We start from the raw sequence: 15,115 nt of genomic DNA, 5'->3' as shown, positions 1-15,115 counted from the left end.
CATTTCTCCTTGAAGTGGATGAGAAAAAAACTTTTACTTTTGTTTTTTATTTGAGTTTTTTTCATTGAGATAGTTGAGTGTAGACCAATTTTTAATTACACATTTCAGGATTTGGTTATGATAGCAAGGCCAGAATCTATTGTCCACAAATACACACAAAACTTTATTACATACAATATGTGTTATCCGTCTCCAATTGAGGAAGAGGCTTTTTTTCAAAGCAGGAAAAATGAAATTGCATTTGTATCTAGAAGGTTATTAGAATTTCAGTGGCCTTTTCTGTGTTTATTTGGTTGACAGTGGATTAATTAACATTATAACTGACCATTTTTCAGATTTTACTGTTATCTAAAGCAAACTGCAACTGGAACAGTCTCAAGGACAACAAAGCTACTTAACGTTGTAAGTGGGTTTTCCCACAAACAGTGCAGGAATCTGAAGAGTTGTAAGTAAAGAAAAGAACTTTTACTTCTGTTTTTTATTTGAGTTTTTTTTCATTGAGATAGTTACGTGTAGACCGATTTTTAATTACACATTCCAGGATTTAGTTATCATAGCAAGGCTAGAATCTATTGTCCCTCACTCACTGGCCTTGAGAAGGTATGCGGACTGCTTTCTTAAACTGCTGTAGTGTGTCTGATGAGGAAAGTGAAGTCCAGGATTTAATCCCAGTGAAGATGAAAGGCCTGTGATGTTGTTCCCAGAGAGGATGATGAATGATTGCTGGGGAACTGATAGGTATTGATGCATCCTTTGTTTGCATTGGTGGTAGAGGGCATGGAATGAGAGGAGTTCACAGAGCTGCTGAGATGATTGTGTCATTGGAGCAATCTTTGAACTTGAAGTCAATAACATTTTTATTGCAAAACAATTCAATGACATATCAAGTCAAGTCAAGTCAAGCCACTTTTATTGTCATTTCAACCATAACTGCTGGTACAGTACATAGTAAAAATGTTTTTTCAGGACCATGGTGTTACATGACACAGTATAAAAACTAGACTGAACTACGTAAAAAACAACACAGAAAAAAATGACACTAGGCTTCAGACCTAGCCAGGACTGCATCAAGCGCACAAAACAGTGCAGGCATTACAATAAATGATAAACACGACAACAGGCTTTGGGTATTGAGGAGTCTGGTAGCTTGGGGGAAGAAACTATTACATGGTCTGGGCGTGAGAGCCCAAATGTTTCAGTGCCTTTTCCCAGATGGCAGGGAGGGAGAAGAGTTTGTATGAGGAGTGCATGGGGTCCTTCATAATGCCGTTTGCTTTGCAGATGCAGTGTGTAGTGTAAATGTCTGTAATGGTGGGAAGAGAGTCCCCGATGATCTTCTCAGCTGACCTCACTATCCACTGCAGGGTCTTGCGATCCGAGATGGTGCAATTTCTGAACCAGGCAATGACACAGCTGCTCAGGATGCTCTCAATACAGCCTCTGTAGAATGTGATGAGGATGGGGGGTGGGAGATGGACTTCCCTCAGCCTTTGCAGAAAGTAGAGATGCTGCTGGGCTTTCTTTGCTTTGGAGCTGGTGTTGAGGGACCAGGTGAGATTCCTCACCAGGTGAACAGCAAGAAATCTGGTGCTCTTAACCATAACAAAACAATAACAAAAAGAAAAGGTTATAATTCAATCACCAGTCTTCAGCTTTCAGCAGTAGTGATCACTGGTGACCCTGACGATACAGTACTGTGCAAAGGTGTTAGGAACATGTACATACTACAGCTAGGATGCCTAAAACGTTTGCACAGTACTCTAGTAGTTTTATGTATTGCACTGTACTGCTGATCCAAAATAAAAAAACAAACATCATGACCTGTGTGAGTGATGATAAACCTGTTTCTGATATGGGTCTCTATTGTGGACTGAGAATGGGAAGGGAGCAGAAAGAGGTGTATCATGACTGGGAAAAGTAGGAGGAAGAAGGGAGGGAGCAGGAAGAACCAGAGAGACATTCTGTAATGATCAGTAAACCAATAGTTTGGAAGCAAATGACTATCCCTGCTGTCTCAGGCCTGGGTGTGACTGCACCTGCACCACCCTCTGCCCTGGCACTCCTTCTCTGCCACCTGTTCCGCGCCCTTCCTGTGCTGCTGCACCCTCACCATTCCCAACATCGTTTGCTTCTGCCAGATTTACAGACTTGCTCTCCACTCCAAGTTGACAAATTCAGTACCGTGCGGAAGTCTTAGCAATCCCAGCTATATATATGTGCCTAAAACTTCTGCACAGTACTGTAACACTTTGACATTCTCTGGCAAGAGCTTTCCTTTTATTTTTATTTAGTTACTGAGATACAGCATGGAATAGGCCCTTCTGATCCTATGGCTGCACTATGCAGCAACCCCCGATTTAACCCCAACCTAAATGGTGGGACAATTGACAACGAACAAATCATCTTTCAACAAGTACACCTTTGGACTGTGGGAGGAAACCGGAGCACCAGGAGGAAACCCACGCAGTAACAGGGAGAATGCACAAATTCCTTACAGGCAGTGGCAGGAATTGAAACCGGGTTGCTGAATAGTACAGTGTTGTGCTAATCACTACGCCACTCTTCTACTATTTGGACAGCCCTAAACATCCACAAGATGTGAAGTCTACAAGACGCTGAAGAGCAAATCAACTGGAAGGCTGAAAACTCAGGATTTTCGGGGGGTAAGGGTGCAGGATCACTGTCTGGAAATTTTACACTTCCATGTTATACTAAGCAAGTGGAGAAATTGATGGGTGCTCATTTGACAATAGTGATCAATGTGTAAAATCCCAGATATCATTGCGGTCAGATTCAGCCTAATATTTTGAATGGGTATGCAGAACTGTTATTATGAGAAAATGTCATTCGTTTGAACTATTTCTTAATTGATTTCATTTATTTCATAACTTTAATTAATTTCAGGTCAATCATTAATTTCTCTTCATATCTTTTTTTCAGCTTGTTATGTTAAAATATTTGATGGTCTGGACTTTCCGGGGAATGACTTCCATCAGTCTGTAGTCGAGGATGAACACAGTTGCCGGCGTAAATGTACCGAGGAGCCTCACTGTCAGTTTTTCACCTTTGTGAAAAAGGAATTTCACAATGAAGTACAGCGGTTAGTCAATCAACCAATATTTGGCAATGCAATAAATAATCAGAGCATTCAAATAGAGGAGTGTTTTCTCAGATTCTTGATTTATTGTCATTTCTTCATGCTCAACAAGTATCTCCACTATAAGTAAACACCTTTCAGAACTAATTCACCTAGGTCAAAAACAAAATTGGCTTAGTGATCTTGTAAAGAATTCAAGCTATATAATGATTTTCTAATTGTTTGTAGTTACATTTGTTACCTCAAAAACAATGAAAAAGGAACTCCATCAAGAATAACAGTTCTTACGGATGTTATGTCAGGATTCTCTTTGAGGAGATGTGAGTTCAATAACACAGGTATGTCAGACTTACTTTCCTCTCTTTAGTGTGAAAACGGTGATTCTGAAATTAATGATACAAATTCTCTTTGTTACTCTGTTTAATTCTGATAATTTTTCAAATATGGCTGAGACAGTGTGGGAAGCAATGCAGTAAAATGATGAATAATGCATCATGTATAATTTCTGCAGTTAGTAATAAAATAAAATAGCCAGTGTCTGCAAACTAATAATAAACATTTTGACTCATTACTCAGAGAATGCACTGAAGAATTTGTCATAACTAATAAATTATGGATCTCAATTAAATCAATCAGACGATATCTTGAATTAAAATAGTATTTGTGATGCCATCCTTTGAGATTCTTATTCTGCCATTTTCAAACTTCAGTAACTAAAACAGCTCATCTGTTATTGCAGAATCAATGATGGCAAATGGTGACCGATAGTAATGTTTATTTTTAAGCATTTTAAACATATGAATATGTTTATAACTGACATTGTTTTCAATATTAAAATGAGTTAGTAGTTCTATTTAAAGAATATTAATCTATTTTTCATGAATGGAAAACATTCAAAGAAGAATAAACAAAAATCTAATTCATTACTCCTTTTGAATTCAGTTCAGTGTGTCCCTTTAAATGCTTGAATACTGAGGTATATAAAGCTCCTTGGCTCGCTAAGGTTTGTAGTATCTTCAGGCACAATGGGATTGAGTCAAGAGTGAGTGGATAAATGTGCTCTCATCAGATTTCTGCTTCTGCTTTGACAGAAGGTAAAGCTGGGATGGAACTTTACTCTCTTGCTGTGAGTGAACACAGAAGTTCAGGGTGTACTGAGATGTCAACTGTAGATAGCCAATAATTCTGTTGGGAATGACTAGTGTAAGTCAATTCAATGATAATCATAAAGGCATTGCAGAAGTTTGTGGCCTCTGGGGGAAGGACCCTGAGGAAGAAATACACTGGAGAGTTCTGACAATGAGCACAATGAGAATGGATTCCATCATTCCACGTGATCATCAAGGTTACATGTACAGGCTGATTGAGAAAGGCCATGCTAAGCTTCCTTTCCTGTAAGTACAAATCTGTTTTGGAAATAAATGGATTCAAAGTCAATTAAAATGGCCTCAAAATTTCTTCAGTGAGTAAAAACGTGAGATGAAATGACATTGGACCTGATCCATGTGGTTAACATAAAGCAAGAACAACCTTTCATCTTCTTGGTGAAGCCAAGACGCTATGACTGAGATTCACTGGATTTGTGATAAATTAACCTCAAGATAGAAAATGATGAGTGTTGTTAATTGTCAGCAGCATTCCAATGTTGTTTGTCACGACGATGCAATGTGGATGATCCAATATGGACCATGCTATAGTTTGGAATATTTGATGGCATTAAAATGGGTTTAGATTTTGGGTTATATTGAAATATATTGTAATGAGGTTAACTGTTCGGATGAATTTATGGAAATCAAAATTGGATGTTATTCCTTACTAGTCCAAATATGAACATTTATTTACAGATAATAAATACAAAATAAGTTCATCTTATTTTATTTCAGGATGTGTCCATGAACTGGCTGCGAACGTTGATTTTCCTGGAAATGATATTGAGTCAGTTCTTGCCCCAGATGTTAACTACTGCCAAAAATTGTGTACTGAGCATAAAAATTGTCAGTTTTTTACCTACTTGACAAGCGATTGGAACATGGACCAACGAAGGTAAATTCATAACTTCATTCTTAAATTTAAGCAAAATACAAAAAATCTATCTGAAATTTATGTGGTGGTGTTTGAGGGCACTAAAGAACATGCGTTCCGCTATGCTGAGGGTTATGAGTGAGATTCTGAAAACATTCTGTCCATTGTTGGTGAGAGAGAGCCTGTGCCATGTTGGGTAAATGATAGTTTTTGTTGACTGCAGAACATCGTCTGTCTTTGGGGGCTTTGCTGTTGCTTGGTGGGTGGTGAGTGTAGATGCTTTTTGCTGCAGTGGGTGGGTGGGGAGGAGGAGGTTATGCATTGGTGCTGCTGGTGCAGGGGAGGGGGAGAGGGGGCTTTGGGGTTCCAACATGTCTCTGTTGTTCATTCCTTTGGAATACTATTTTTCATGGGTGTCTGCGAAGACTAAGTATTTCATGTTGTATACTGTATACATTCTCTGGTAATAAATGGAACTTTTTGAATTTGAACACAGCTTGTTAGTGCTTTGGCTAATTGGGGCAGCTGCTTAATTGGGCTAAAACGTACTCGCCCTGATGTGTCCCAATGAACTAGAACCCACTGTATTTAGAACTTGGAGCATAGAACATTGAACAGCACTGAGCAATAAGGCCCTTCAGCCCACAATGCTGTGCCAACCTTTTAAACTACTTTAAGATCAATCTAACCCTTCTGTACCATATTGCCTTCCATTTTTCATCATCCATATGCCTATGTAAGAGGCGCTTAAATGTTTCTAATGTATCTGCCTCTATCACCATTGCAGGCAACACGTTCCATGCACCCACTACTCTCTGTAAACTGCTTACCTCTGACATCCTCCCTGTACTGATCAACAAACACCTTCAAATTATTTAACAAGCTGTTTCCCAAATTATGTTTCAGATTTTATTGCTATCTTAAAAGGAACGAGAAAGGGGACCCAACACTTAAAACACAGTTACAGAATGTTATCTCAGGGTATTCTTTGAAACTGTGCAACATGCATAACTGTAAGTAAAACATTGACATGTTGTATTGAGTTCTGGTTTTTATCTGCTACTTGTCTTACCTCCATGTAAAATAATGTATTGCAATGTAGGAATAAATTTTGAGAGGAGAGATCATTAGTCTCCAGCTAAGATAAGAATCTGCAAGTTAATTTAGTCCAACATGGATCAGCCTGAATGAGATTCAAAGAAATGAGTCTAAGGCCCCAAATAAAGAATGTATTATCTCTTGTATACTGTAGCGTATCATGAAATGCGAAATCCCAGACACTTCAATCAAGAGATACTGTTTTACACATTGTAGCTTTGAGAGGCTATCAATGCCCCAAAAGAATATTCAGCTTGGGGATTTATTGTCAAGACAGAAGCTGGTGATTAGAGGAGGAAGTTGTATTTGGTTGAAAGTTTGATATGTTGGGATCTGTATGTTTTCCCTGAGTGGGTTTAATGAATTTACGTTTTCATTGCTGTATGTAGAGTTTCACTTAAATAAGTGAAACTTTGTGGACTTACAGGAGATCCCGGGCTCAGTTGTTGGATGCCACAATCACTTCAGTCATGTCACATGTCACTTCAGTCATATACAGGCATATGACCATATACAGTGGTACAGGAGCAGAATTAAGCCATTCGGCTCATCAACTCTGCTCAACTATTAGATCATGGCTGATTTTCCTCTCAACCCCATTCTCTCGCCTTCTCCCCATAACTTTGACACATTTACAAATCAAGAACCTATCAACATGAAAACAAACACAATAACAGGGCCTCTGTATTTGCCTGTGGCAATGCATTCCATAGATTCACCACCCTCTGGCTGTGGGAATTCTCACTCATCTCGGTTCTGAAGGGACATCCTTGTATTCTGAGGATGTGCCCTCTGGTCCTACACTCCCAAGCTATATGAAACTTCCTCTCCTTGTCCACTCTATCTTGGCCTTGCAATCTTGCGTAGATTTAAATCTCCCTTTATCCTTTTAAAAACCAGTCAGTACAGGCCCAGAGTCATCAAATGCTGCTCATATGTTAACTCTTTAATTCCTGGGATCATGCTCTTGAACCATCTTTGGAACCTCTGCAATGCCAGCACATACTTTCTTCGATAAGGGGCTCAAAACTGCTCACAATGCTCCAGAACATGGTCTGACCAGTACCCTTCAAAGCCTCAGCATTACATCCTTGCTTTCATATTTTAGTCCTCTCAAAGCGAATGCTAATATTGCATTTGCCAGCCTACCACCGACTCAGCATGCAAGTTAACCTTTACAAGCTTACCATCCCAGCATGAGGATTCCCAAGGTCCTTTGCACCTCTGATCTCTGAATTTTCTCCCCATTTAGAAGATAGTCTGCACCTTTATTTCTTCTACCAAAGTGAATGATTATACACTTCCAAATACTATATTCCATCTGCAACTTTTTTGCCCATTCTCCCATTCTGTCTAAGTTCTTCTGAATCCTCCCTGCTTTCTCAACACCACCTGCCCCTTCACCTAACCTTGTATTGTCTGCAAACTTGGGCACAAACAGAAAGCCATCAATTCCGTCATCCAAATCATTGACATAGAACATGAAAAGAGGCGGTTGCAACACCAATTCCTGCGGAACACCACTAGACACTGGCAATCAACCAATAAACATAGAAACACAGAAACACAGAAAACATACAGCACAATGCAGGCCCTTCAAACCACGAAGCTGTGCTGAACATGGTCCTACCTTAGAACTACCTAGGCTTCACCCATAGCCCTCTATTTTTCTAAGCTCGATGTAGCCATCCAGGAATCCTATTGTTTCTGCCTCCACCACCACTGCCGCCAGCCCATTTTACGCAATCACCACTCTCTGCATAAAAAACTTACCCCTGACGTCTCCTCTGTACCTGCTTCCAAGCACCTTAAAACTGTGCCCTCTTGTGCTAGCCATTTCAGCCCTAGGGAAAAGCCTCTCACTATCCACACGATCAATACCTCTCATTATCTTGTCCACCTCTATCAGGTCACCTCTCATCCTCGGTCGCTCCAAGGAGAAAAGGCCGAGTTCACTCAACCTATTCTCATAAGGCATGCTCCCCAATCCAGGCAATATCTCTTCTGCACCCTTTCAATGGTTTCCACGTTCTTCCTGTAGTGAGGCAACTAAAATTGAGCATAGTACCTCAAGTAGGGTCTGATCAGGGTCCTATATAGCTGCAGCATTACCTCTTGGCTCTTAAACTCAATCCCATGATTGATGAAGGCCAATACACTATATGCTTTCTTAACCACAGAGTCAACCTGTGTAGCAGCTTTGGGTGTCCTATGGACCCAGCCCCCAAGATCCCTCTGATCCTCCACACTGCCAAGAGTCTTACCATTAATACTACGTTCTGCCATCATATTTGACCGACCAGAATGAACCACTTCACACTTATCTGGGTTGAACTCCATCTGCTACTTCTCAGCCCAGTTTTGCATCCTATCAATGTCCCGTAAAAGCCCCCTTTATTCCCACTATTTTCCTCCTGCCAATCTTCTATCCATGCGAGTATCTTTCCTAAAATGCCATGGGCTCTTAGCTGGTTCAGCAGTCTCATGTGCGGCACTTTGTCAAAAGCCTTTTGAAAATTCATGTAAACAGTGTTCACTGACGCTTCTTTGTCTATCCTGTCTGCTATTTCCTCAAAGAATTCCAACAGATTTGTCAGGCAAGATTCCCCTTTCAGGAAACCATGTCGACTTCGGCCAGTTTTATCATTTATCTCCAAATACTTGAAACCTCAACCTTAATAATAAACTCTAACACCTTTCTAATCATTGAAATCAGGCTAAGTGGCATATGATTGTCTGTCTTTTACTGCCCTTAAAGAGTGGAGTGATATTTGCAATTTACCAGCTGTTCAGGATTTAATAATCCTTGAAAGATCGCTACTAATGCCTCCACATTATCTTCAAATCTTCTGCTCTAAGATGGCACTGCTGAAGGGAAGTGATAACTTACTGCCAGTTCCCAAAACTAGAAATACAAGTAAGTATTTTATTAGTAACACTATTTCTGTTAAAAAAATTGTGGTAAAAAAACACTGCAAACAAGGAAGAGGCAAGCGAAAGTGAGCCTGACTCAAAGGTTGAAGTGTACAGGTGAGAGTGAGTCAAGGCACTTTGCAGACAGTGGGAGTGTGTGGAATGGAGGAAAGGAGGAGAGGTAGATTGGGAGCCTGTCAACCTAAACCGAGAGTGAGATTGAGTTGATCTAAGCGCCAGGCTGATTTTGGAAAGGTCGGGTATGAGCTGAAATGTGGCAGCGGGGTCCAGGTTCAGAGCGTATTGATGCTACAGGGCCTGGGTCCTAGTGTGAGGAATGACCCCACATTTGGACGATTTGAACTCCGAGCTGGATGGATTGAAAAGGCAGGCTGTTGGAACAAGAGGTTCTACTTGCTGCTCCATGACACTTACTGTGCCCTGCGCTGCACTGAGGGTGAGGCTGTGGGCCTGCACTGGCTGCTCCGGGCTCAGTAACTGATGCACCATCAATAACTCTTGGAGACGGGAGGCAAACAATAGACTTCTATTAGCTGCAAGAAACAACCACACAACATCCTGGAGACTGAGGGAGGAGCAGTGCCTCCAATCGCCTTCATACAGGGGTCTGTGGGAGGAGCCACAGGAGCAGTCAGCAGAGGGGCGTGTCCAGACAGGTATATGTAGTTCACCACATTCACCCCCCCCACTTTATTTCGAAAGAGAGTCCCTATGGGGCGAAGTTTCTTACAAGTATATTTACAGGTTAAGTCTATCAGGCTGTCGAATCTGTCGCTGTGATCTACGTAGCACCGGTGGTGATTACACCATTGCCGGTGGTGATTGCACCGGAGATGGAGGTTGTGCAGGTTCCGGCCTGACTTGAGATGTCAGCCCATTAGGCATCAGTAATCCCTCATGTGTGTGCGTGGCGCCGGCATGGGAGCGTCGTGAGGAGTCTGTGTAGGGTTTGGTGTGTGTGGTGTCTCGTAGGTATATACATCGGTGGGTACAGGGCTCATAGTCACTTCTGGAGTGTTCGGGATAGGGGTCTGCTGCTCCTGCGGGCGCCAGGTCGTGGATGGAGACCGTGTCCTCCCACCCATCAAGTAAGACCACGTGGGCATACTGGGGGTTCGCATGTAGAAGGTGAACCCTCTTGACCAGCGGGGAGTATTTATTGCTCCTCACATGTTTCCGGAGCAGCACTGGCCCTGGGGATGTCAGTCAAGCTGGTAGGGTGGTCCCAGTGGCAGACTTCCTGGGAAAAGAGAATAGGCGCTTGTGAGGGGTGGCATTGGTGGACGTACATAACAGGGAGCGGATGGAGTGGAGTGCCTCGAGGAGGATCTCCTGCCATCGAGGGACTGGCAATCCCTTTGACTTAAGGGCTAAGAGTGTGGCCTTCCACACTGTGGCATTCTCCCTCTCTACCTGTCCATTTCCCCGGGGATTATAACTCATGGTCCGACTAGTAGCAATACCCCTAGTCAGCAGGCACTAGCACAGCTCGTCACTCATAAAGGAGGACCCTCTATCACTGTGGATATAGCAGGGATATCCGAACAGAGTGAAGAGCTGGCGCAGGGCTTTTATGACGGATGTGGCATTGGTATCCGGGCAGGGGATGGCAAAGGGGAACCGCAAGTACTTGTCGATAATGTTGAGAAAGTAGACATTGTGGTCGGTGGAGGGAAGGGTGCCCTTAAAGTCGATACTCAGTCCCTCAAGGGGGTGGGTGGCCTTGATAAGTTGCGCCTTTTCAGGACGGTAGACGTGCGGTTTGCCCTCAGCGCAGACTTGGCAGCCCCTGGTCATCGTCCTGATGTCCTCAAGGGAGTATGGCAGGTTCCGGGCTTTCACGAAATGGTAAAATCGGGTGACCCCCGGGTGGCAAAGATCTGCATGGAGGGCGTATAGCTGGTTGAGCTGCACGCTGGCACACGCTCCCCGGGATAGGGCATCAGGGGGCTCATTGAGCCTTCCAGGCCGGTACAGGATGTCATTGCTGTAGGTGGAGAGTTCTATTCTCTACCGCAAAATTTTATCATTTTTGATTTTGCCCTGCTGTTGGTTGCTGAACATGAACGCAACTGAGCACTGGTTGGTCAGCAAGGTGAATCTTTTGCCGGCGAGATAGTGCCTCCAGTGCCTAATAGCTTCCACTATGGCCTGGGCTTCTTTCTGCAACGCGGAGTGCCGAATTTCAGGGACCTGAAGGGTACGAGAAAAGAATGCTACTGGCCTGCCTGCCTGATTGAGGGTAGCAGCCAGTGCGAAGTCGGAGGTGTCACTCTCTACTTGGAAGGGAATGGTCTCGTCCACCGCATGCATCGTTGCTTTGGCAATGTCCCCTTTAATGCAGCTGAAGGCCGCACGGGCCTCGGCTGAGAGGGGAAATGTGGTGGACTTGACCAGGGGGCGGGCCTTGTCTGTGTAATGGGGGACCCATTGGGCATAATAGGAAAAGAAGCCCAGGCACCGTCTGAGGGCTCTGAGAGTGGTGGGAAGAGGGAGTTCCAACAGGGGGCGCATACGGTCGGGATCAGGGCCAATGACTCCGTTCTCCACGACATACCCAAGGATAGCAAGTCGGGTGGTTCAGAACACACACTTGTTCCTGTTATAGGTAAGGTCAAGAGCTTTGGCTGCTTGGAAAAATCGTTGGAGGTTGGCATCGTGATCCTGCCAGTCGTGACCACAGATGGTGATGTTAGCCAGATATGGGAATGTGGCTTTCAGTTGGCACTGGTCCACCATCCGGTCAATTTCCTTCTGGAAGACAAAGACACCATTTGTGACACCGAAGGGGACATGCAGGAAGAGATAGAGCCTGCCGCCCACCTCGAAGGCGGTGTAGGGGCTGTCCTCCGGGTGGATGGTAAGCGGATTTCAGGTCTATGGTCGAGTACACCTTGTACTGAGCTATCTGGTTGACCATATCCACGATGCGGGGTAGGGGGTACGCATCAAGCTGTGTGAACCTATTGATGGTTTGACTATAGTCCATGACCATCCTATCTTTCTGCCCAGTCCAAACAACAACCACCTGGGCCCTCCAAGGACTTGTGCTTGGCTCAATGATCCCCTCCCTGAGCAGCCGCTGCACCTCTGACTGAATGAAGGCCCTGTCCCCCGCGCTGTACCTCCTGCTTTTAGTTGCCGCAGGTTTACATTTGGGGGTCAGGTTGGCGAACAGCAGTGGGGGAGGGATCTGGAGGGTGGAGAGGCTGCAAGTGGTGTCAGTAGCGCGGCTGTCGGCATGGTGCTGGGTGGGATGTGTGGGTCGGTGTGTGTGTGTGGTCAGTAGTGGGGTAAGTGACAAAGTCCCACAAAACTGAGGAGTTCTGACAGTGATTGGTGGGAGGGGCCCGTCATATGTCATAGTCACACTTTTCAGGTGGCTCTGGAAGTCGAGCCCCAATAGCACAGGGGCACACAGTTGAGGCATGACCAGTAACGTAAAGTCCCAATATTCTGTGCCCTGCACCACCAATGTCGCTCCACAACGCACCCCCCCCGGATGTCTGTGGAATGCGATCCAGAAGCCAAAGTGACCCTCTGGCTTACCGGCCATGTCACAAGTCCGCAGCGTTGCACTGTGTCCGGGTCAATAAAACTCTCAGTGCTGCCCGTGTCAAACAGGCAGCTAGTCCTGTGCCCCTCCACCAGGATGTCCACCATTGACCTTGCAAGCTGGTGTGGGGCGCTTTGGTCGAGGGTCACGGAGGCCAGGGTTGAACTGCCGTCTCGGTGGCCGGTAAGCACCCCTGGGTCGGAGGCGGGCAGGCAAGATGGCGGCGACCAAGATGGTGACCCCCATGCCTCGCAAGATGGCGGCGACCAAGATGGTGACCCCCATGCCTCGCACGTGGCGCTCCTCGACCCCGCTCGTGGTTTAGACTTCCAGGCCTTGGCGAAGTGGCCCTTCTTGCCGCAGCTGGAGCAGGTAGCTTCTCGGGCCGGGCAGCGTTTTTGGGGGTACTTTTGGAGTCCAAAGAAGTAACTCTGTGCGGACTTGTGACTGGCAGCAGCCGTGGTCGATTCACCGGAGGGTTGCGGGGAGTTCACAGACTCGCGAGTGGCAGCAGCCGAAGTCGATTCGCTGGTGGGTGGCGGGGTCTGTGGCGTCCATGGGGCCAGCAGGAGATCGCGCGGCTGGACAGCATCAGCGTTGTGCAGAGCAGCCTCCAGCATGTTGGCCAGCTCGATCGCCGACTGTAAGGTAAGATCGGCATGTTCCAGCAGCCGCTGGTGCACGTACACTGACCTGATCCCCGTAACGAAGGCGTCTCTCACTAGGAGCTCCGCATGCTGTTCTGCCGTCAGTCCCCAGCAGTCGCAGGCCCGCACGAGCGTCTGTAGGGCCCGAACAATCTCAGCGCTCGACTCTCTGGCCCGCTGCCGCCACGTCGCTAAGTGATGTCTTGCGTAGACGGTGTTCACCGGCCGCTTTTACTGCCCTTTCAGGGTGTCCAGTGCCCCTTGGTAGGTTGGCAGGTCTCTGATGAGGGAGTACAGCCACGGACTGACTCTGGAGAGGAGAACTCTGTGCATGACAGTAGGCTCAGTCACAGGAATCTCTTCCAGGTACGATTGGAAGCATGCAAGCCAGAGTTCAAAGGCAATAGCTGCTTCGGGACCTTGAGGATCAATGTCCAATTTATCCGGTCGTAACATGCTCTCCATGTCTTAAAAATTACAGCTAATAAAATTGATGCATCAATAACTCTCGGAGACGGGAAGCGAACGATAGGCTTTTATTAGCTGCAAGGAACGACCACACAACATCCTGGAGACTGAGGGAGGAGCAGTGCCTCCAATCGCCTTTATACCGGGGTCAGTGGGAGGAGCCACAGGAGCAGTCAGCAGAGGGGCGTTTCCAGACAGGTATATGTAGTTCACCACAATAACATTTACTGTGCCCTGTGCTGCACTGAGGGTGAGGCTGTGGGCCTGCCCTGGCTGCTCTGGGCTCAGTAACATTCTGGGCTTCATGTCTGAGGGTTCACTTTCATTCTATATGCAGTTTGCTTACTATTATTGTTTGCATGATTTTTTTTCCCCTTCTCTGCACATTGTGTGTTTGTCAGGTTTATAATGTGTTCACCTGGGTTTCTTGTTTTGTGACTGCCTGTAAGCAGACAAGTCATGTCAAGTTTATTGTCATTTAACTATATTCATGTATATAACATATATAATAATGGATATAGAAAGGAGTTGTTTCTCTGAACCAGGTTGTAAATCACAGTAGTACACATAACACACAAGTTATGAAAGTAAGGATAAATCTATAGAAGAGTCATGCATAAATAGCAAATGAAAATGCATGAACTAAATATTGTAAGGTACAGAACAGATTAACCAGTGACACTTCGAATATGATGCGGCCAAGATTTCAGAAGTCTAACAGCCTGATGGAAGAAACTGTTTATCATCTTGACTGTTCTTGTTTTTATGCATTGGACTCTCCTGTCTGATGGTAGAAAGTCAAAGAGGATGCTAGATGGATGAGTGAGATCCATAATAATACTAAGGGATGGTAAGGAGACCCCCATGATCCTCTCAGCTGTTCTCACTGTTCTTTGTAGGGACTTCAGGTTTGATGCTCGACCGCTCACATACCAGATGGAGATGCAACTTGTCAAGATGCTCTCAATGGTGCTCCTATAAAACACAGTTAAGATGGGTGGGGGGGGGGGAGAGATCCCTGCTTGCCTCAGTTTCCTTAGGAATTGGAGGCACTGCTGTGCCTTCTTGTTCAGAGAGCTGATATAAAGGGACCACGTGAGGTCATCTGTGATGTGATCTCCCAGGAACTTGGTGCACTTCACTCTCTCTATGGAGGAGCCATGTTTTCATGGAGGGGGATGGTTCATCTGCATCTTGCTGAAGTCCACAATGATTTCCTCGGACTTCTCCACATTCAGTCTCAGGTTTTATTCTCAGACCAGTCCAACGGCTGCTCCATTTCCTCTCAGTACT

General features: G+C 45.1%; 1 protein-coding gene across 1 annotated transcript in view; it reads left to right on the top strand.

Annotated features, from left to right (window-relative positions):
• Window positions 1-15,115, top strand: part of LOC132404804 (uncharacterized) — a 184,829-nt gene that overhangs the window by 109,565 nt on the left and 60,149 nt on the right. The window contains exons 38-42 of the mRNA XM_059989308.1: window positions 336-445; window positions 2,941-3,100; window positions 3,326-3,435; window positions 4,981-5,140; window positions 6,026-6,132. Coding sequence (XP_059845291.1) covers window positions 336-445; window positions 2,941-3,100; window positions 3,326-3,435; window positions 4,981-5,140; window positions 6,026-6,132 — 647 coding nt within the window. The remainder of the gene's footprint in view (window positions 1-335; window positions 446-2,940; window positions 3,101-3,325; window positions 3,436-4,980; window positions 5,141-6,025; window positions 6,133-15,115) is intronic.

The sequence above is a fragment of the Hypanus sabinus genome, chromosome 14, assembly GCF_030144855.1.
Source record: "Hypanus sabinus isolate sHypSab1 chromosome 14, sHypSab1.hap1, whole genome shotgun sequence".
NCBI classification, from domain to species: Eukaryota; Metazoa; Chordata; class Chondrichthyes; order Myliobatiformes; family Dasyatidae; genus Hypanus; species Hypanus sabinus.
The sequence above is the reverse complement of the archived record's forward strand: the minus strand, read 5'-3'. Positions and strand labels throughout refer to the sequence as shown.